Here is a 22,377-nt window from a genome sequence, read left to right on the forward strand (position 1 = left end):
TATGTAGGTGGTTGAAGATGGGTCGCGAACTACAAGCTGCTGCGCCTTGGTACTACTCTGCTGCCTTGATACAAGGGAGGCCTCTTCATCAGCTAGAAACCCCCATTCGAGTATGGATAGGTAGGTACCTAATCCGAATGACTCGCATTTAGCATTACTCCCCGAGGTACAGTGGAATTAGGAACGTTGAATTAATACGACACGAGGTATCTTTTTATTCTTGTTTACTCGTATAGGGGCTATACGATCTTAGTAACCAACTTCATTCATTCATTCCTACTCTGCTTTTCTCCTTTTAGCCATCTTACTACATAGGTAGTCGCGGCGGCGCTCTCGCCCGCAGCCCGGCATGGGTGCTAATCAGAAACCTACGCCTGGGGCCGCATCCACACCCGGAGCTATGAGACATTCCGGGTGGATTGGGCAGACGGCTTCATATGCAAATGGGATTTCCCAATGTGGCAATATCGAGCCGACTGTGTTTGGAGGTTATGATAACGATTTTCATTTGGAAGACCCGGAGTTTTTCTACGCCATTAAGCGACGGGATCCGTCGTGGGCAGAGGGCAGTAGCGGAGCGATACCTCTGGGAACAGGGACTCTATACGGCGCTGGTGGCAAGTTTACCGAGACTGAAGTTGTTGATTTTTCGCAGAGAGGGCTATCGCAATGTGTCCCAGACACTGCCAGTACCCTGACATATTCACCCCCTTCTTCGTATCAAGGATCGGTATTGTCCTCCATCCAGACAGACTTCATATCCGACATCTTTTCCACAGGAACGCCAAAGTCGCGCGATCCTAGCCCTCTACAGGTTAGGGATAAGATATCTGCTGATATAGATGGTTATCACGTCTGTTCTAGGGATCCGTGCAGAGCCAAATTCATCAGCAAAAGAGACCTTGATATCCACTCCAGCGTTGGGCATAGACACATTTGCCTTTGGGGCAATAAGGGACCATGCTCCAGTGCAGGATTCGCGACGACAGAAGAGCTTAATTGGCATGTGAAGCGCGAACACTTACTACTATGTCCAGTCCCAGGATGTGCAGAAGACACTTTCGTTTCCAAAGATGTCCTCGATTGTCACCTAAAATATGCCCACGGCAATGCGACGGTGGTCCAGAACGCCCAATTTAAGCCCGTCAACCTTCTCGAAACCGTGCCAGCACTGTCGGAATCAGCAGTGAGTAGCCAAACTCAAACTTCGATTAACAACCCCAACGCCATAGAAGAGAAGACAATCGGGTTGAACACGTCTCTCGATGTTTCGAAGAAGCACTGCAGAGACCGGTTGGAAGCTGTACTCGAGAAGAGGATGAAGAAAGCTAACGGTGAGTTACGGATATTGTAAGCTTGGTAAAAGCGGTCGCTAATAGCATTAGGCGGCACACCAAAAACTGGTGAAGATTATAAATATCACATTTCCAAGTTACTAGAATCAGCTAGTTTCCCCATTATTTGGGAACACGGCGTCCTCCCATTTCTCGTCGAATTCATCCCAAAATGGTGTGGCCATGGTCATGTCATTTCCGTTATGCGTGGGAGGAAGCCCAATTCGAGACGAATCTGTATCATGACGAAGAAAAACGTCTCCAGAGCTCGGAGGCTAGTCATTGCAAGCCACGTACGAGACCTGCTTCCAAAGAATCACCATAACTTAGTCACGTTCATATTCTCTGTCGGCGAAGTAAACCGCATATGGTCGCGAGGTTTAGGTAAGGATATGCCGGATGAGATTTGCCTCCCGCGTAATCCTTTCTACTATACGAACCCGTGCATAGGTGATAGTATTGGGGCGATATCAGAGGATGGCGATGAGATCACAGCAACGTTAGGACCCTGTCTGGCAGTTGGCGGCGGTAATTTTTGGTTGGTTAATTTTCACCCGTTTATCGACGTGAGCAAAGGAACCCAGCCAGTATCTATCGAGCACCCGTCTCCGGCGGACCGTACAAGGTGCTTAGATGAGAGGCATGAAGTCTTGAATGACAACAACCTCAACTTCTTCATTGGAAATTTGACGGCAACTTCTGGGTTCGACTTGAAAACTACTCGGGTTTCCCATGATCCGTATTGGGAAGAATGTGATAAGGAGCCGCCATTGATCGTTACAGATTGGGCATTGGTTTCTACGAAGTGTCAGCAGGCCAACATGCTGCGAAAATTCCCTGCCACCAACCAAAAGCAGGAGACTCCAGTAACTTCGATGAGCTCGGTTGTGCCTGGCGCAACAGTATGCTCTACAGGACGTACCTCGGGTTTTCAACGAGGTCAGGTTTGTGAGATACCTGCATATGTCGATGGTTTAGGAAACGGTACAGGAAAAGCATCTCGGGAGTGGTACGTAGAGGAGCCTTACCCCTATAACGACGAAGAAGCTTGGATTTGCGGTGGTATAGGGGTTGAAGGCGATAGCGGTGCTGCCATCATCGATTCTGGGACCAACGCTATGATCGGCCAACTTTGGGGGCGGAACAAATACTACGGCCCTGGGCCGAGGCACACTTTCTTTACGCCCGTATATGACATTTTAGACGATATTCGAGAGAAGTGTGGCGAGGAGCGACAGCCCCAGCTGCCATCGTACCGCGACGAGGCAGAATGTTGGCCTGTCTATCCGGTCTGTAAACAATGTTTTAAACTTCGCGAATATCTAGAAAGTCGGCGTAGCTCTCGAGAGTCATTGGTGTCTATGATCGGGGTGCACGATGGAAGAGCCGGGGATACTGACAACGAAGTCACATCCGTATCAGAGTTGGCAACACCAAGAGATGCCTCAAACTTACTTCGTCACGTAGGACCTGAAGTAACAAGCCCATCATTTAGTGGCATGGTATCTCCAGCGCCGATCCATGCTTTCTATCCAAATTCACAAGCCCTCTCCCCGGGTAATCCCGAGTTGAGAAGTCCCTATGCGCACGCTCTAAAAGATGATGACCTCTACGAAAGATGTCCGGAAACCAATGAGACCGCAACGGGTATATTGCCGACACCAACAGCACGTACTAATAGCCGACCACCAACCAAGAGGCGAAAAGTAATGCCTGCCAGTACCAACCTGCCTGTCAGCACCAACCCCTTTTTACCATCTAGGTAGATATCTCTGAATAGTGTCAACTGGCTATCCTGCCAAGCCCCCACGTGCCATCTTTCTTGCGCGCTGGTCTCGACGGTTATGATTGGCCCTGGACCCCTTGCTCGCTTCCTTACGCCTCCTAGCGCTTTCGGTATCTTTATCACCAGATGGTCCGGCAACATTTCCTCCACGACCACCGCCTCTACCTCGTCCTCGACCACCACGGCCGCGGCCACGATTACCAGATCCGCCTCGGGGATTATTGGTATTGTTTCCTCCACCGTCAATCTCTGAGTCTTCTGCTGCCGATTCTGCTGGGCTCGCACGCCAAGCAGTTGGGGCTAAAGCAGGCTGGTCGCCGCTAAACGCGCTATATTTCATCTCCAACTGTCTCATCTGATGCGGCGTTCTCGTTAGCATCAAGGCCCAACCCTCGATGGCCTCGTCAGTCATTCCCGTCTGCTGTTTTAGTTTTGATCTGCTTTGGCCTCGTCTCGTAGCTGCGTCTCTATCGAATACCTTTGAATCTGACTGGTAAGCTCTGAAAAGAGCTTCCTCACTTGCGTCCTTTCGTTTTTGATCATCTGCGTCTTCTGGATTTCCGTCGTTTGCTACCAACCCAGCGTCTGCAACATCGTATGTGTCGTCACGTTCGTCATCATCTGCGTCAAATGCAGAAAGTGCAGAGAGGATAGCAGCCTTGTTAGGGGCGGATGATTTATCATTCAAAATATCATCTGCTGATTTCTCTGGATTTCGTTTTCCGAAATGAATATTAGACATGTCCACTGCCAGCTTGTCAAATTCGTCACCATCAAATACATTGTGGCGCCTAGAAGGTGAGAGCGGCGGTGTCGGTCGAGGTGCAATATCGCGACTTTTCCTCCTACTTCTTTCTTGAGATCTATAGATAAATTAGCATATACGATAAAGATGGCATATTCCACGTAGACGAACAGCTCCTCCGTGCGGTCTGCAGCGGCTAAGTGAGCCGGTAGGGAATCTTCAAGTAGGTGCGCGATAACTTGTTCGGTATTGTCTTCGTATTCATCTAGCAGCCTCGAAACAAAGCCAGAACCTAGATTTGGGAATAGATCTTGTATTTGGGATATCTGGCTCATGCGATGTATTTTCATTTCTCCCAGGACATCATCGTCCTCGGTCATAATTCCCTTTCCTTTGTCGATCTTCCGTTTAACTATTTTCTTCGGTCTAGCATTACCACCGGGTTTTCGAAAGCCTTCCAGCGCAACAATAATTGACTTCCATCGTGTTGCGCCCGAGCCAGACTCCTCAAAACGGTGCTGAAACTGCTTGAGGATGGGTGTAACTGTAACCAATTCAGCCACCATAGAGTCGTTCACGTTCAACGGCCCTGCTTTATGGCTGTCGGCAGCGGCTTTAAGGGAGTAAAGCTGGTCAGTCAGCATGGAAAAATTAGGAGGATTACCCTCAGTCAACCCAATTAGACATAAATAAGCTGTTGTCACAATCGCTTTTCTCAAAGGGGGGTTCATGATTTTGTAGCAACTAATGAGCCCATCGAGAAAATCACTCCCGGCCAAGAAGAATGCAGCTATTTCGGGAGATGTGTGGATGAGGTGATTAAGTCTCTTCAACCGAGACTCTAAGGTTCTGAGGTCACCCTTGAGGCCCGAATCAAGATCTACGATCAATGATTTCTTGAGGACGGTCAACGAGTTTATCACTTGTGGCTTCTGGGAGATCTGGCTGATCAGAGTGGATGCTCTCTTTTTTGAAAATAGGCGGCTAAAGTCGGAAAGGAATTCCCACTGAAGCAGCGGAGGAGGAGGGGAAGGCATTCGCAGTAGTCTAGCAACTAGAAGGAAAGATTGGCGGAATAGAAGCTTTGCGAATTGTGAGGTGCCGAGTACGGTAGCACCGTTTGCTGAGGCTTCTGCCACAAAAGAGACAAGAAACGATAGTAATGTTCCATCACCGGCGGACAAACTAGTAAACTGGCCCTCTGGCAAAGAAAGGTGAGCCTCTACCAGCGCGAGCCAGTTGGCTAGGCAAGTTTCCCACTCTTCGGGTACGATGTGATTCCTCCATGGCGCTTCCGGGAAAGGCGCAAATTGAGGGAGAGTCGCCATAACATGCGAAGTGAACAAAGCGTTTCCACTGGAGTCTTTAGGAGAACATATTATAATGTGTAACTTTTAACGCTTCTTGAACCTATTCAAGGTATTAAATAATAGTATTCTGTACTAAATTGGTCGTTTGTTAGGTCCACATTAAGGATGTTCACCGGATGACTCTTTCCAGATGTTGGCCTTCAGATGAGATCAACCATACCTATGTACATAAGGTAAGGTATTAGTAAAATAATAAACGTATAACGTATTAAGTACCGAAGTACCTTACTTAGACACAAGACCCTTGGGTACTGCTACATCATGTAAGCAGCTGTATGCACGTCCACTACCAGTGATTCCAGTCTTATCCTTATCGACCTGAAAGTATAAGGTTAGACCCACTCTAGCCCTTATCCGAACCCACATTGGGGAATTCAAGCCCATTATCATTTCGTAAAAAATATCGCGAACTTTTATTTATTTTATTTAAAAATTCCCCTCTACAAACCAACACCACCAAAGGTCGCCTTCATCACTTTGCCGAAACGTCATACCGTTCGAGTCGTGAGGGTAAATTCCTAGCGTCGCCAACCGCAGCAAATACACCTTTCTTTCTTTTAACGAAGAAAAAGATAATAAATACCCAACGCCAAAATGTCGTACAACAAGCCCGAGAAGGACTACGCCGGCGAGCAGGCCAAGACTCACAAGATCCGCATCACCCTCAGCTCCCGCAAGGTCGCCGCCCTCGAGAAGGTATGCAGCGAGCTCATCGAGCGCGCCAAGAGCAAGGACCTCCGCGTCAAGGGCCCCGTCCGTCTTCCCACCAAGACCCTCAAGGTTACCACCCGAAAGACTCCCTGTGGTGAGGGTTCCAAGACCTGGGACTGCTACGAGCTGCGCATCCACAAGCGCCTGATTGAGTACGTCTCTTGCCTCCTTGCCTCCGCCGTAATATTTCCGCTTTTATCGTGCCTTGGCAAGAAATAATAATACTAACTGGTCTGATAGTCTGAACGCTCCCACCGAGACCGTCAAGCAGATCATCGTCAACATCGAGGCCGGTGTCGAAGTCGAAGTCACCATCGCTGCTTAAAGCAGGATGCGGAGATGACAAAAGGCGAAACGGCGGATGGGTATTGGAAGGATTATCTAGACTCAAAGATACCCGTGTTATTTCAGCTGCGTTCTAGAGATCGCCTGCAACTACACATGCCTGCGGGGACTACTCTGCAGCATAATCCAAGCCTAAGCCAATTTACGAGACCAATATTCTAACTGATCGCTTCCTGTCATCTGTGAATAATTTTGTTATTCGTGATCCATTTCAATGTAACTCCAGGGTATCTAATTACCACCTCTCAAGAACGCAAACCTTGTAGCCTATTCCTGTCAGACAAGTCGATAAATGCCACTCCTTTATAGATAATGCACGCCAGTCACCCTCGAATGCTTTAAAAACAGCCTTACTCTCAAAAGTTCCAGACGCAATCTTCCCTCAGAGGCGGTACTTCAGGCATATCTCCTTCAAACTTGCCAGTAGCCATCATAGTAGCATACGCTGCCTTGACGCTCGCGGTGTACATCGTGAGGTCGGGCTCTGTGTCCTTGTTATAGCCAGGCGGGCCGGTAGGGAAGAAGATTTTACGCCACGACCCATCCGCGTTCCGTACGCCTGGTGCCGGATAATACGTGCCACCGTCCTGGGGCATCTCGTCTTGGTATTTGTCATCCACCTTCCACTTATATATTACCGGCTGCCCGTTGAACGACACGATACGCCCGTTCGCAGCCTTGGATATATAGCTCTCAGGGAGTGGGTGCTGTCTGGTACTACCTGGTGCATATGGGCCTGTCGATGCTGCAGTAGCCTGTCCCTGCGTTTGTGGTTGTATTTGCGGCTGGAGCTGGGCTTGGGCGAAAGGGTTAGTTGTTATTGGTGCGAATGCAGACGGCTTCTGTGTTGTGAATGGGTTGGCAGTCGGTGGCGCGAAGGCGTTGGAGGATGGTTGATTAAAGGGATTGCTGATAGCTGGAGTAGGGGCAGAGGTATCCATCTGTTGATCAGAAGATGTCGCGTTCGTCGGTTGGAGAAAAGGATTGGCGACCGGTTGCTGGCCGAATGGATTAGGCCCCGAGGTTGATGGTCCCGAGGAAAATGGGTTCGGTGCGGAAGAGGGTGCTGGCGCGCCAAAAGGGTTCGGTTTCTGCCCTAAGGCTGACGGTTGTCCAAAGGCGTTCTGGGTAGTTTGGCTAAACCCAGTTGGCCCTGAGGTATTGTTTGCAAAGGGATTCGGCTTCTGGCCCAAAGACGAGGTCTGTCCGAATGCGGGAGCGCCTGGTCCCATCTGCGAGGTCTGCCCAAACGTAGGTTTCGAAGCCCCCATCGCAGAAGGTTGACCGAATCCTGGGGCAGACGGTGCTGCACCGAAAGGGTTAGGTTTTTGTCCCAGCGCCGACGGCTGGCCAAATGAAGTTGTACCACCACTAAACGGATTCGATTGAGGATTCGACTGGGGAGCCGCCGAGAAGGGATTGGAAGCGAGAGGATTGGGAAACCCCGTCTGGGGGCCAGACGCTGCATCTCTTGCAAACATGCCACTGGTATTACCTTGTGGGTTGCTCTGCTTGCATATATCTATACGGTTGGGATGCTTATTATCGGCGGCGAGGATGAAATCGATTGCACCATCGAGGTTGCTCAGCGCCGTCTGGTTCTGCTGTTCAGCTTGTTGGATGAGAGCTGCGATCTCCGACATCTAGCTTAAAGGTCAGCATTGCGAAAAGAAACGATATTACCAAATCATACCGCCTGTTGCTGATTACTGGATCCCCTAATATGTAGCATGACTTCCTCAGGGCTTTGCTCCCGTGGGTATCCTCCAAATAGTTGTTCCGGGGCATCTCTCCCGGGGCCATAACACGACAGCATCCATGATGGCCTCTCAATTCCCAAGTCCGTTCGTATAATGTCTGCAGTGATCCTGTAGGGGTTTTCTTGATTCCTATTTCCTCCTGTGCTTAGGGCGCTAAAACGGTTCGTATTAGGGTTAGGAGCTCCGAACGGATTCGAATTCGCGTTGGTGTTGGCGCCCGGGTGCTCAAAGCGGCAGGCGGCTGCGTTCATAGACGTTAGTTTTGATACGTAGAAATAAAAAGGAGAATATATCATACTATCATTTTTACAATAGCCTCGTTGCCAGAATTTGCAAATGCGTCCCGACATGTCGATAGAATGGATGAAGTGATGATGTGGTTGTGTTAATGGACAAGCTCGAAAAGCTGACGGATTTTATCAGCCTTTTCAGCCTTGCAGGAGACTAATGTAGGTCCCGGTGTTCCTCAGTGGAACTTTAATATTTTATGTAATACTTATGCGTTTAAGGATGCGATTATATCATCTTTAAGCGCATATCTTTGGAGACTTAGAATGTTTCTAAACGTGGAAGCTTCAATTTAGTTGAAGCTGATAAATACCAGGTATTCTTCTGTACCTCTTTCCTCACGGAATTGATAGATCCACTAACCACATTCATACAGCTAATGTACGTACCCTTAAGTATCACGTGGTACCTAGGTTCTATACATACTATTTTCGCTGTATGTAAGAATTGATTGATTGATCCTAGACAAAACAGAAAATATATCACCAAAATGAATTTGTTCATGTAATCTTCATATCTCTATATACTTGTCGAAAATCACTATCAAAAGGTTTAGGCTCGTGGCATAAGTATTTGTTTACATATGGCCCGTCTCAACTATCTCATCCTTGCGCAGTCGCCTTCACAAGAGGCTTCAATCCTCCCTCAATATACGCAGACGATCTCCAATCCGACCAGTCATGCTTCAGGAGACCCCAAGTCTCTTCAAAGTCCTGTGTTCCCGAGCGGATATAGTAGCTACCTGAGATGACCCAGATAAACCATCCGGCCTTCTGCTCAGCCAGATAGCTGGCGATACAAGTCGCATACGTTCCCTGCCACGCGCTGCCCGTCATATCGAAGCCGAACTCGGTCAGCAACACCGGGAACACGTTAACCGCCTTGGAGTCGTCTGCGTGCAGCGCCTGGAAGCCGCTGTTGTATAGCGAGCTCTTGAGACTGTTGCAGTTGCTCGCGCTGTTCTGGTAGTTATGGATCTCCAGCACTAGCTTGTTGGTATAGCCCTGGAAGTCTGCCGCTTTGAACTTATCGCTTCCTGGTGTGAACGCCGTGCCCTGAACTACCGGTGTCACGTAAGTATCGAAATCAAGACCCGAAAGGAAGATAAGCAAATTCGGGTTTGCTGAGTTGATCGCACTTGTTCCTTTCTTGATGTTGGTATACCAATCCCTCCAGTTGTATGATTGACTGCTAAGCGTAGGGTTGCTGTCGGGTTTGCGAAGCTCGTTACGTAGCGACATCGATGTCAGCGCCGGCCAGTTCTTCCCGTGATTTGCCATATACGAGAGACCTCTAGTCCAGTTTTCCACGTCTACATCTATGTTAGCTGTATGTACGAATACTAAGGAGTCTAATGCCGCGTTACTTGCGGATTAAGACATCCCAATTCGCATATGTAGGTCATGCACATACTATAATCTCTGTCCCCGAACCAAGAGTTGCCGTCGTTGGTAGAGCAGCACCAAGCAGCCTTGGACATGTGGTTATCTAAGTGAACAAAAATATTTTGCTTTGCACACTCGGCGGCGACGGCGTCAAAAACTTGAAGGCGAGTAGTACTATCGTTGAAAGAAGGGTTCTTCGCAAGAAATTCGCTGTAGACTTTGGGTCCGTTTGTCTGGCCGAGCGCCTTGGTAAACGAGTCCTTCACGGTCGTATCCTTGCCATTATTGCTATAGATCTCGTCTATCATCTGGATGGCGTACGTCAGGCGAATCGCATTCATGCCTACACTCTTGATCTTGGAGACGATAGTCTCGATAGACTGATAGCGTAGTCCGTCCGGAATCATTACTTCTCCATGACCCGGCCAATTGGTGCCTGCATAGACGACATTTTGACCTCGCGTATTTTTTATGTCACGGCCAGATGTGACAAGCGGTCCGTAAGGCCAACTATCGGCACGAGCATCAATATCTACCTTCAGTGGTGAAGCCCAAGAGAAGGATGGGATGCCGCCCAAGGCAAGCAAAGACACGAGAGAACGACACAATCCCGAGCTCATCATCGTGACGGAATGGCGTATTTCCTGCAGTGATCATCATATCACTACGAGAGACTATATCCCACGGGGTGTTGCAGATTATATGCTATCTGCCAAGAACAGCTTCACCGCATACTATGTATTTCCTCCGTATTATATTGCTACCTTTTCATATCCTAAAGTCACATACGAGAACATTATTAGTGCCCTAGAACACCTTAGCAAGCTAGGGTATACCTATACGAGAGTATTGTCCGGGGAAGTTCCAAGATTCGGGAGCTCGTAGGAACATCTTCCCGAGCGGCCGACTTTTCACCACCTCTCACGTTACGACCGTAGTATAATCACATCTTATGTAGTATTTACCCAGGGACGAAGAGGATTTGTATGCCTATTGAAGATCATAAAGTGTGGGGGACTAGGGGTAAAGTCTTGGTAGCGCCAAGCTGGCCGCCGATGGGCAAAACAAGATAGTAGGAATAAATATTTCCGTCGTCATTCATCCAGATTGCCGGCATATCATCTCCACATTCGTCTTCTCGGCCAACAGATGTGAGAACTTATCCTAGACTAGATCCAGCCAGCCCGTCCAATACTAAACTAGGTACATATTCATCTAGCTACTCTTGGATAAAGCATCGAATGTCGACTGCTGGACTTAATTTATCCCGTCCAATTCCATGAGAAGAAAGTAACAAGGGTCCTTTACCATGAATAAATGCGAGACAGGGGATGCCCACCGCTAGGTTCTAAATATAATTTTGGCTGGACAATTCCAATTGCCTACCTTGCCGGCTTCTAGCTTGCATACCTAGTTTCAATCTCATCGGTTGGTGACCACACACACACATTCATCCATTTCATACCTAGGTATAACTCCTTTTTTTTCATATCTGATCGAGAATATCCAAAATTTAAATACGCTTCCTAAACTCAACCATAGGACCGTCTTTCAAGCTCGTGAATTGATCGATCAGCTGGAACTCATCCACGCGTCGTCGACCCCATTCAAGATCAGGATTGCCCTCGGCCGGATCAAAGCCGGCCGACTTGCGCAAATCGTACATATATAGCGTTCTAGCCAACGTCGTCATCATCTCAATATAAGCAAGGCCCTTTCCTATACACCCTCGGGGCCCGATGGAGAAGGGGCAGAAAGCGCTCTGCGCCAGCGATACGTCTTGCGCTGTCACATTGCTTCCGCCTAATTCTCCAACGGCCTTACGCGAGCCCTCGATCCAGCGCTCTGGCGTGTACGAGAACGGACGCGGGTAGTACGCCGGATTGTGATGAACGGTATAATGAGGAGTGCCAACGACAATCCCTTCGGGTATAAACTCCCCGTCAATTGTGATCCCGCCTTTCAGGACTTCGCGAGGCAGGATTCCGCCTACCGAGGGAGACATACGCATGGCTTCGTCGATGCACGCCCGGAGGTAGGTACACGAGTTTAGCGCTGGGCCTTGACAGACCTCTTCTACGTCGCTAAATTTCGCCCGCACTTCTTGGCTCGCTTTTTGCAATGCCACTTCATTACGGACCAGATAGAACAACGTTGCCGCCATCGCGGTCGATGTTGTGTCGCTTCCTGCGATGATCCTTACAGTCCTGTTAGTTAACGCAGCCTACACACGGAGTTGTCTAGGTACTTGGATACACACAGCAGATTTGATTCTCCCCATAACTCGGTCATCGCAAATCCCTGTCCGGTTTCGGGGTCCCGTGCTTTAAGCAGATGGTAGAAGAAATCGCGACGGTCCGTATCATCGCCTAACTTAGTGCGCTCCGCAAGCTGGGCCTTGCTGTATGCCATGTACTTCGCTCGGCCGGTCGCAATTCTGCGGAACAGGATCTTATCGAGGTGAAGCTTGCCGACGGCAGACATGGTTCCGCACTGCCATAGTTAACAAAATGGGATATCTTTCGAAGAGGAAACGATAGGGCTCTGGATACTCACGATGAGGTGCCTCGTGGTAGCAAGCGACACTAACTCAAGCGCATATCGATTATCGGGCTTTTCTAGCATGTGGAAGGCTTTCCCGAAGCACAAATCACCGAGGATGTCCATGGCAAGGTAATTGCACCAGTCGGCCATGTTCTTGGCTACGGTCCATCCCTTTTGCTCGTCGCTCGCGCCGAGGCCGATCTGCTCGCAGAAGGATCGCACATTGGCTAGGATGTACCTCTCCATCTCCTTGACAGCTCCGTCCGAGAACGCCTGCGAGAGGACGCGCCTCTTCCGGGCATGCAGAGCTTTATCTCTCGTGTTGTGAGTATTAGATGCCGGATGTACGAAGGCATCGTAGAACTCGGCCTTGCGCACGTTGGATTTAAATCCGTAGATATCCTTCAGGGCAGTGTTCGAGTTGAAGGAGACGCTGTTAGGTCCAAACCGCACGACCTTTCCATATTTCTCGTGTAATCGCCAGAACTCCAGGTGTCGGTCTCCTTTCCAGGCGTGATATAATTGGTAGGCATCTGTGATCTTGGCTATAAATGGACCCGGATACTTAGCTAGAGGGTGAAAGAATAATCGATAGGTAACAAGTCCAATAACCTAGGACATGCACTAGTTAGCGTGCTGGAGCTTGACTTATACAATTATTGTAGATTTCTTACATAAATTGATCCTAACGTAGCCGTAACAGTAACGAAATATATCAAGTTGACGAATATCATGGTCATATTCTGTACTACTTAGTAGGAAAGATACCTATATAGGTACCTAATCCTTTCTGTAATAAGGTGAGTGGTGAATTTATCTCTAACTCTCGAGTTTGTCGTCACCGGAATGTTAACAAAATTTGCTTGTCATGGCCTCGTGTTTATGCTCACTGCTGCGTGTTCGTGTAGTAGCTACCATCTCTATCTATTATACAACATCTATCACCAGACAATTTAAATATATCCAAGATAGAAAAGATCTCGGCTTTTCACGGTAGCCAAAACTACAATAGCGAGCCGAAAGTACGGAACCCGGACGGAACTGACGTCGTCGATTTTATCCAATGAAGTTTAAGACCGACGCGGTTACCGACGGAATCTTCAGAGCCGCGTCTCCAATTTCAAGTTACTATGCTTCCTAGCTTACCATATTTCCTACCTATCACACTTTCACAAATGTAATCATTCTGTCACGAGGTCCAGATTGGTTGAGTACTTGGTCGTATATGCCGATCTGTGGAATTTGTTAACCGTTCTATGCCGCTGCATTTGATGATAGAATGCATACTCATAGACTCACCAGTCTCACCTACCTATATGAGAACCCGTAACCCAATTCGTTTATCATTATGTTGTTATCTCGTCGGTAGGTATGATGAGGGGAGGGTTACTACAAACGGGTTATTTCCATGCTCTTGGGTAGATTGATGACATATATATACGGCAAGGCCCCTTTGTCTTAATAGTTTTAGTAATATTAGAGCGAACTTTGTTATAAACTCTAACTATAATAAACTAACTAACCTACATAATTCGAATACCCGGGAAGTAAATTCGAGGGAACATTTTGTTCTACATAGTAGTTTTATACACCAATAATACTTGAAATATACCCGGTAAGGCAAAGTCGAGACAGCCGGATGAGACGATAATAACTGTGCATTAGGTAGATTAGGTGCATAGGTACCTGTATTAATTCACTAGTGTCCCCCCAAGCGCACCCTGGTATGTCACCTAATCATATGATTAGGTACATAAGGTAGGTACTAACTTTAGATAGTAAGGTACCTAATGTACCTAAATACCTCATACATTAAAGTCACCTGAGATACAAATCCACCTAACATACCTGCATGTACTTATCAAAGTGTAACGTTCGAAAGACCCCTAACTTTCGGTTTCAATTGGATCTTCAGGGGTCTTCGTTGGTTCCTCCAGTTAAGCCAGTCGCCTCACCAGCGAGCGCCTTTCACCCTTCCCCCCCTTGGCTTGGTCGGTGAAACATTGTGTATCATGGCTTGTACTTCTTCCTTGTAGTGTAGGAAGGGTGCCTTCGTTTACTTTTGGTAGTTATTTATTCATTTTCCCATCCTTTCTTCATACGAAACATCATTATTCATCCCATCCATTCTTTTCTGCCCTTGCAATTCCAACTATTATACTTTCTTTTTTTTTATTCTTTTTCAGCTACGCTTTAGCACATGCGAAACCTCAAACTACGCCGAGGTCACATTCGTTCTAATTAACTTGTTAGCGCTACTCGCGTTACTTGTTACTCGGGCGCCTCGGAAGCACCCGAACTTGCAAATCAGCCATTTGGGTAATGAAGAAGACGATCGTGAAGTATAACACCGAACACGCTCCGAAATCCAATTGTCGCCTATCTCCTACGTAATGAGTCCTCTTCCGATTAATCCGTCGATACCGTCGGCGGCATCGCTGGCGTCGCACTTCGCTCGAGCCATCTCCCACGTCTTGACGACGCGCGACGAGGACGAGGATAAGAAGTGCCATCCGCGACCTGACATAGACCTTTGCGAAAAGCCCGAAGCATCCAAACATAGCACTGCAATCGTAGTCGGGGTATTAGGGTAAGTCTATATTTTGGTTGCGAAAGCTGGAAGAGAGAGGATGAGGAAGAAGATGATAAAGATGAGACGTATAATCTGAAAGGAGAATAACCTGTTGACGAGACCCTTTACAATAGCGGCCTCCTCGTTGTCTCAACAGTCGGGACGCTTTTCGTACTACACATCCGGCGCCAGCGACAAGACAGGCGAGAGTTTCCCAAGAACAACCAAGAACTTGATGACTACGGTGTCGGTCCTATGCCCCCTACCACCACTGCTGCCAAACCTCCCAGACCACCTACCAGACCTCAGAACGCGTATCGCCAGCCGCACGTGGAAGCAGACGATGGCGACGACCTCAAACCGCCCGGGCGGCGGGATTCCCTAAACTCTCTTGCGCGTTCTATCCGCGGCAACCCAGATGCTTACAGGTCGAGGCCAGATGACACATCGCACGATATGAAACCCGTAGAGCCGACAAGTCAGTTGTAAGGAGGAGGAAGGGGAAGAGAGAGGAAGAAGGGAAGGGAAGAGAAGGGTGAGAAGGAGAATGTGATACCCATCCTCAAACCCTGGGTTATGAAGATCAATAAGTAAAATAAGTAGATCTAGCGATAGGTCAATTTGTAGTGGAACCAGTTTTCGTCTTCAACTAAGGTACCTAACCTAAGCTCTCGCCTAAAATGATTGTGGATTTTGCTTCGTTTTTGTCTATTATGTATGATCTCGCATCATTCTTGCTACAACCAGCTTGTTTAGCTTTGAGCTATAGATAGAAATGACCGTTTTCAATATAATACATAGAGTAGCCAAGAGCAGCTATTACATTCGCATCCGATAATATGTAGCATTAACGCACTAATAAACCTCATAATTAGGCTTTCACTCCAGGGTTAATATCAAGGTAGTCAGACTCGTCAAAATAACTTAAAATAGAGATATTTGATCATCTCACTCTTAATTCGATACATCGTCGATAAGCAAGTCTTGACACCCCTAAAAAACACTCATAAGCTCCGGGACGGAACGCCTCTCGCGGAGGTGACCTGCCATGCCTGTATAACTCGCGACGCATAATCTACACGTTTATACATCCCCTGTACGCTGGGCTAGTTTGTACATATGATGCCAATTATCTAATTCCTAAACGCCACGCTCCCATGAGGGTCCGATTGCTTCAACCTAGTCTCCAAACCACGGGTACGACACCTGCAAGTCACGTTTCGTCGACAACCGCTTCGCCATTGTATGAGCTACCTTGTTCGAATTGCTCCAAGTCCACAATCATTAAGCTGCTATGAACACGATCCGTCACGTAGGCGCGAGTAGCTCAACTTTCCAACCCAGCATATGTACTTAATTGATTCAGTAAGAATGCCCACTTGGGACTCTTGAGACTTTGCAATGCCCCAAAGAGACTGTCTCTTGAGGGGAGAGCATTCGCTGGAATGCTGGTCGGGTTGTTTGGATCTCTCGCCTTCTCGCTTAGTTTTCTAAGGGTGGAGACACCGCAGGTAATGATGTAAAGAATATCCATGTCCTCGCGTGGTTGAGACCTAGGATTGCCGCTTATACGGGGAGTCGGTTCTGCTTGTGTGCAGAGAGTACGAATAAGACGGAAGAGATTCTGCGCGAAGCCTTCCCCGGATGACAGCCAAGCGCGCGTTACCCCAGACTCATATCCCGGCGCTAGCTGGGCAATGATGTCGGCAGCAAGTAAACCTTGCATTAACAGTGCTTTGCGCGCCTCCACAAACGATGGTAAATTTGCTGGGCGGCTCTCTTTGTTTTGGTCTGGAATGGGAGAGACGGCGAGACCGAAAGTCCGCGTGAGTAGCTCGTAAGGAGGTGAAGCGGCCGCGTCGGCCGCAAAGATAATCTTATAGTGCGTTCTGTTCGGCTCGTCGCGCGCCAGAAGTTTGGCTAATGAGTCAACAGCGTGGGGGAGATACGGGTGAAGTGAGGGCTCGAAAGGCGAGAAAACCACCCGCTCCGTCGTTAAAGAAGGCCCCGGCGATGGAGCGAAAGCAAGAAGAAATTGTATGAGGCAAAGTGCTTGTTCACGACCGGGTATCTCGACGGAGCTAGTAATATTGGATAGCAAAATTATAACATCCTTCATAAAGTCGAGCGTATTCCTTGGGGCTCGTAACAGGTTATCATGCGTACCTAAAGATCGTATCACGCCACAGAGGAACTTGACTACGATCTCGTCAGCAAGGACTGCTTGGTTAACCTCCATAAATGAAAAATTTCGTAATATAGTAGTGATTGCTAACAGACGATCGGCAGCATGTTCAAGCTCATACTCGGCGTCTCCGAATATGTGAGGTTTACGAAGGCTTATAGCTTCGAGGCGGCAGCTTCTCACGACATCTTCATATGAAGTAAGATCTATTTCGTCTGAAACCGGATCTGCCTTTTCCACGAGTAGGTCAACCTGCTCTTCTGCGCAATCTATAAGAGACTCTACCAAGTCATCGCAAGCTCTCAGGTCGATTGATAAGTTCGGTATATACTCGGCTGCGCGCGACACAGATCCGAGAACATCAAGAGCTAGCCGTACTTCTCCGTGTATGCCACACTGGAGGCTTTTTGTGAGAGCATGGAGATCAATATGGCCGAGCTCCTGGGGTGGTGGAACATCTGGCCGCCACTTTTCTAAATCGTTCCCGAGCTTTCGTATTGACTCGAGATCAAAGCCACCATAGAGGTCGGGGAGCATCTCTCGAGAACACGGTGAATATTCATCAGGATCTGATGAGAATGGTCCCGGAAAGGGCAAGTTGGCGGTGGTACCATTCGTATGTGCTCCATCTGTCTGCTGAGCTGGGGGCTGTACCGAAATACTCCCACCCTTGCCGGTAGATGCGGGAGATTGTACGGAGAAGTCGCTACTAGCCTGTCTAGCATCAATACTTCTTGACATACTATTTCTTACGTGTCCTTGGTTTGCATTAGGCTGCTGTTGACTTATTCGCGGCTGCTGAGGTGTCGAGAAACCGTTGGCGCTAGCTTGCTGCATAGCAGGTGTTATCTGCTTGATGGGTGTCTGTACGTGTGGCTGCTGCATCTGAGGGACCTGTCCGGGCTGCATGGGTTGTCCGTGCGGTAACTGGCCCATTCTCTGCGGTACACCTTGACCTGGCACACCAGGCATACCTGCTGGTCCGCCCGCCTGCTGCTTCATGTGCTGAGTCCGTTGTTGCATTGTCCAAACCTCCTCGAACTTTAACAGATTTTGTTCGTATACACCTCGTACTTGAGACGGGGCTGAGGGAATTTGCTGTGGATTAAAACCAACCGACGCAGCGACCTGCGTCCAGAGGTTACGGCCTGTTACATTCCTATAGCCACCGTATTTGGAAACGTTCTGGAAAAGTTGAAGAAGGTGTAAAGGTCGGCCTTCAATAACGGGATTTGTTTCCAAGGGAAGCTGCCTCATCGCCATAAACGTTGTGAGGTTTTTTAAGAACGCTTCAGGATTGTTAGCTCGTGGTATCTGCGCGGCTTGCTGAGGGTGCATGACGCCGGGTGGCATCTGGCCATTCTGCATCGGCATCCCTTGCTTAGGCATCATGCCTCGGCCTTGAGCCATGTTTTGAGCTTGCATCTGCGCTGCCATCGGCATGCCGCCTTGCTGAAGCTGCTGTTGCAGGCGCATTTGATATAACATCTTTTGCTGGTCCATCGCGCCGCGCCCTTGCGCTGCCTGCATCTGTTGCATCTGCTGCATTTGTTGGGTAAGCATCTGACTCGGGTGGACCTGCGACATCTGCTGAGGCATTTGGCCCATCGATGGAGGCATCATCTGTTGCGCCATGGGATTCTGGGCTGAGGGTGGCCTAGCAGGTGATGCGCTAGGCGTATAACCCGAATTGAAACCTTGCGGGAAATTTTGCGGGTTCATGAACATGCCCGGTTGAGGTGTGCCGCCATGGTCTGATGGGACCGGCGAAGCCTGAGGGACGAACTGTTGAGAAGCCGGAGAGAAAGGATGTGGTGACGCGGTATTGACGCGTTGTGGCACGCTTCCCGGACGCAGTTGATTACCAGCCATTACAGGTGATGGAGACGCGTTCGTCGAGCCATTGGGTTGCAAGTGGGAATAATGCTGCGGTTGATTAGGATTTTGCGGCTGCATCGCATTTGGCTGGAAGCCTGGGAAGGGTGATTGCTGAGGCGTGTCGGCGCGCGACGTCGGGAGCATGCCCGGGTTTTGTCGGGGAGACGCGCCAATGCTATCCTCCCTAGGTCGAGGTCGTTTCGAGGGGATAACGGGGTTGGTCTGATATGCGGGATTCGAGAAGGAGGGCGAGGCGTTGCGCATCGGGCCATTCTGCATAGCAGCGGCCATCTGTTGAGGATTAAACTGGCCAGCAGCCATGTGATTGAACTGAGCAGTATTTGCCATGAAGGCCGAGGGATCCATCATGCCTCCCGGCCCAGCACCCATTCCTCCGCCTGCTCCCATATTGTTCGGGTCGTTCATGTGTGGGAAGCCGTTGCCATTGTGGTTTTGGACGGCAGCGGCCTCGTTAATCCAGGAGCTCATGACGGATGTAATCGCGAATGGGAACCCATCTGACTACAATTTAAATAAAGTTAGCGATTATAATGGATTGTGACAAGTGCATTGAGATAGAATAATGATAAATTAAAGCTGGTAGTGTCACGGGCGACGACTGTCGCGATGGAATAGTAAAAAAAGTCGCGTCGCGAGTCGATTAAGGAATTTTGGGGGGTGAACGGCCACGGTGCGATCGGGGAAAATAAGTTGGTACGGTCGCAGGTTTTCGGTGGTTGGGGGGAGATAGGTTTGCTTGGGAAGGGCAGTACTATAGCAGAGCTAAGTCTAGTGCTGCTGGGACTTGCTGCAGTTGTTTGGTAGCGCCGTGAATTGGGGCGGGGATTGAGCATTTGCCAGCGAAGAGTTCCCTAAACATAGCACTATGCTAAGCTGTATCATAGGTATCATAGGTACCATAGGTACCATATGTACCTTAATAGTAGTGATAGGTACTTTGGCATATACATAAACAGATATATACAGTATGAGTAGACCGTATATACCGTGCTACATATACCTTACGAAAATAGAAGGGAAGTGATAGCGATAACAATAAATCTGCCCAGCAGAAATGTACGGAAACGAGGACGGGAACGGGAATGGGACATGAACGGCAAAGGTAGGGGAAACATCCACCGGCGAAAGGGCGGCGCCCACTTTCGTAATTGGCAGATCCGAGCCTGAGTACGGAGGTTGGTTCTATAATAGTGATAATACGGAATTGACAGACGGGGTCGTATGTACGGCCGTGCCAGGTGCGTCAGTCGCCCACCTTGTCACCGTTATCGCTATTATGTGTGCCAGTGACAGTGACAGCGACTGATCGTTTCAATGCAGCACTGCGCATCAACGCATCAACACCATCTGACACTTGAAGGGGTGCTGACCAAGGTTGTGACGGGGATATAAGGTTATCCTTTTTTTTTTCAGTAGTGGTGCTCATTATATTTGGACACAGTACATACGGAACACCCGAATGCCACTCGAACGAGGATCAGTGAGTTTAGGACGGACAGGATAGATACCTAGGTAGACTTGTAGACTAGAGGAGACGACGATAACGAAAATAATAAGAGAGACAAGAGGCAGATAACAAGGTTTTACCTACCTAAGCTAAAAACTAACGGGTGGTGAGTGACGACACCTCAATCACACGCTTTCTTTTTCTCGTCTCTCCGTGCGTGTTTGCTAGGCGCGAAATGATGGGAAGGGCGGTAAGTAGGTAAGGAAGAGGCACTTGTCTTTTTGGCGAGCTGGCCCGGTCCTGTTTGGGCTACGGGCTAAGAGTGCTGGCTGGATTCTTTGGCTGGAACTTTGGCTCTGGGGGGGGGGTTGAGCTGGAAGCTGTGAGCTGAGTGATGGGATTGAAGGTCTGGGTAGGTCAAGAAAATTTCTGACTGCTGGCACCACCTTCCATCCGAGAGAAGCAAGGAACAGGTAGTACTTAGCCCACCTACGCTAATCCTAGATAGGTTTAGAGGGGAAACGATGAGAAATCATGCGTCGATGCGCGATTAGAATTATTTAGGCTGTTAGGGGTGGTCAGGGAAGAGGGAGGAGAAAAAAATAAAAAATAAAAAAAGGAGGCGGCTTAGTGGTGAAAGGAAACGCAGGAGCTGTGTGGCCTGCGAGAAAGAAAGTTAAATGATTGGCTCAAAAGTCACAGCTTAACGTTCCACCCCGTTACTCCGTGAGGTCACACCATTGGTGGGATAACAAAGGACCCAATAGATAAAACGAGATGTACCTACAAGATGTACCTAAGCCTGTTAGGATAATAAAACGTTAATCCGAATATTGCCCGACAGGTTTAAGGCCGAAACAACTGTCATTCTTCAGTTGCTTTGACGAAAGTGGCTTTAGGAACACGACATATTTAACATAATGAAAAAATAATAAAAAAAAGGCTTACCTACAAATCGCGAAACCGACAACTATTCGATCTGACGAGATGTAAATGCAAGAGACGGAGAAATGAAAATGAAAAGAAGCTCTTGCTGCCCAGGACGAGGAATCGCCACCGTCTCTCCGCAGATGGATGAGGAGCGACTAATTATCAGGCATAAGACATAACCATAGGTCTAGATCATCTAGATCTAAAGTGCGCTTACTTATATCCTGTAGAAGCCTCACTCTTGCCTCCAACTCCTAGTATCCAAGGGAGGCTGTTCGTATTCTTGCTGTCGAGCACATGGAAAGTTCTCGGTACAGATCGTGTCTGTAGAGATCCCACCTCATATTTCGAATATCCGACCAGACTGCTCCCCCGTGTCATGAGTTTGTTTCAACTTCATCGTGCTCTCTGGATATCCCTTAGCATTAAGGGGTAGCAGTTCATATTGTAATAATAGGTGGCCTCGTAGGAAGTAAGTGTTAGACTCAATAGTCCCAAACTCAATGATTTCCACAGGGGTGACCGACAATTCCAGCATTAACAGATGAGGAAACGAAAGCCAGCTTGGTAAGGTTATACTTCTGTTGGATTTGACAACCGGCCGATATGGTATCCCAATCTCGAAGTTCAAATTTCCATGGCAGCTCAAAGTCTTCCTAGGGTAGGTACCTATATTGGTTGGTTTAGCATCCCGACAGTCCTAGCCAACCTAGAATGCCCCCAGCATTATCAAGCGTGCCATGGATGATCTTTGTACTCGGTGCTTCCAATGATGAAGGAATCGGATACTCAAATGTAGTTGTCGGCCTGAAATGCTGACGCTGAACGGGTACATATACATACGGCATAGTATATATATTGCATAGCACATGCATGCTGACATCCGACTCTGTGCAGATGCATGTATAAATGTAATGTACCTCGGAGTGTACATAGAACCAATAGGAATTTCCCAGTAATCCAATGCTATGGACTGCAAGGGTGAACAATAAATGTGGCGGTCCCCATGTGCCGGTCAAACGACGAAAGTACTTTTCCGGTAGGTAAACGTACGCGATAGAGCATCGGCCTGTAAT

At 48.5% G+C, this 22,377-nt stretch overlaps 8 protein-coding genes across 8 annotated transcripts; 3 read left to right on the forward strand and 5 right to left on the reverse strand.

Moving 5' to 3' along the window:
* Window positions 1-349: 349 nt before the first annotated feature.
* On the forward strand, window positions 350-3,100 carry GL218_01347 (uncharacterized protein; the record flags this gene model as incomplete). Its single annotated transcript, XM_033577813.1, has 2 exons — window positions 350-1,334; window positions 1,380-3,100. The coding sequence occupies 2 exons, from the start codon at window positions 350-352 to the stop codon at window positions 3,098-3,100; spliced, it is 2,706 nt and encodes a 901-aa protein (XP_033438850.1).
* Window positions 3,101-3,124: 24 nt separating this feature from the next.
* On the reverse strand, window positions 3,125-5,193 carry GL218_01348 (Activating signal cointegrator 1 complex subunit 2; the record flags this gene model as incomplete). Its single annotated transcript, XM_033577814.1, has 2 exons — window positions 3,125-3,983; window positions 4,037-5,193. The coding sequence occupies 2 exons, from the start codon at window positions 5,191-5,193 to the stop codon at window positions 3,125-3,127; spliced, it is 2,016 nt and encodes a 671-aa protein (XP_033438845.1).
* A 636-nt stretch (window positions 5,194-5,829) lies between these two features.
* Window positions 5,830-6,271, forward strand: GL218_01349 (40S ribosomal protein S20; the record flags this gene model as incomplete). Its single annotated transcript, XM_033577815.1, has 2 exons — window positions 5,830-6,098; window positions 6,187-6,271. The coding sequence occupies 2 exons, from the start codon at window positions 5,830-5,832 to the stop codon at window positions 6,269-6,271; spliced, it is 354 nt and encodes a 117-aa protein (XP_033438846.1).
* Window positions 6,272-6,647: 376 nt separating this feature from the next.
* Window positions 6,648-8,401, reverse strand: GL218_01350 (putative ccch zinc finger domain-containing protein; the record flags this gene model as incomplete). The annotated part of the gene is made up of 3 exons (XM_033577816.1): window positions 6,648-7,934; window positions 7,985-8,292; window positions 8,350-8,401. The coding sequence occupies 3 exons, from the start codon at window positions 8,399-8,401 to the stop codon at window positions 6,648-6,650; spliced, it is 1,647 nt and encodes a 548-aa protein (XP_033438689.1).
* A 540-nt stretch (window positions 8,402-8,941) lies between these two features.
* GL218_01351 (putative beta-galactanase protein) lies at window positions 8,942-10,347 on the reverse strand (the record flags this gene model as incomplete). The annotated part of the gene is made up of 2 exons (XM_033577817.1): window positions 8,942-9,651; window positions 9,753-10,347. 2 exons carry the CDS (start codon window positions 10,345-10,347, stop codon window positions 8,942-8,944), a joined length of 1,305 nt encoding a protein of 434 aa, XP_033438688.1.
* An 890-nt stretch (window positions 10,348-11,237) lies between these two features.
* Window positions 11,238-13,008, reverse strand: GL218_01352 (Isotrichodermin C-15 hydroxylase; the record flags this gene model as incomplete). Its single annotated transcript, XM_033577818.1, has 4 exons — window positions 11,238-11,922; window positions 11,985-12,217; window positions 12,281-12,880; window positions 12,943-13,008. The coding sequence occupies 4 exons, from the start codon at window positions 13,006-13,008 to the stop codon at window positions 11,238-11,240; spliced, it is 1,584 nt and encodes a 527-aa protein (XP_033438687.1).
* A 1,653-nt stretch (window positions 13,009-14,661) lies between these two features.
* On the forward strand, window positions 14,662-15,329 carry GL218_01353 (uncharacterized protein; the record flags this gene model as incomplete). The annotated part of the gene is made up of 2 exons (XM_033577819.1): window positions 14,662-14,858; window positions 14,975-15,329. 2 exons carry the CDS (start codon window positions 14,662-14,664, stop codon window positions 15,327-15,329), a joined length of 552 nt encoding a protein of 183 aa, XP_033438686.1.
* An 838-nt stretch (window positions 15,330-16,167) lies between these two features.
* On the reverse strand, window positions 16,168-19,392 carry GL218_01354 (SWI/SNF chromatin-remodeling complex subunit sol1; the record flags this gene model as incomplete). The annotated part of the gene is made up of 1 exon (XM_033577820.1): window positions 16,168-19,392. One exon carries the CDS (start codon window positions 19,390-19,392, stop codon window positions 16,168-16,170), a length of 3,225 nt encoding a protein of 1,074 aa, XP_033438693.1.
* Window positions 19,393-22,377: the final 2,985 nt, after the last annotated feature.

The sequence above is a fragment of the Daldinia childiae genome, assembly GCF_008694065.1.
Source record: "Daldinia childiae strain JS-1345 chromosome Unknown Scaffold2, whole genome shotgun sequence".
Lineage (NCBI taxonomy): Eukaryota > Fungi > Ascomycota > Sordariomycetes > Xylariales > Hypoxylaceae > Daldinia > Daldinia childiae.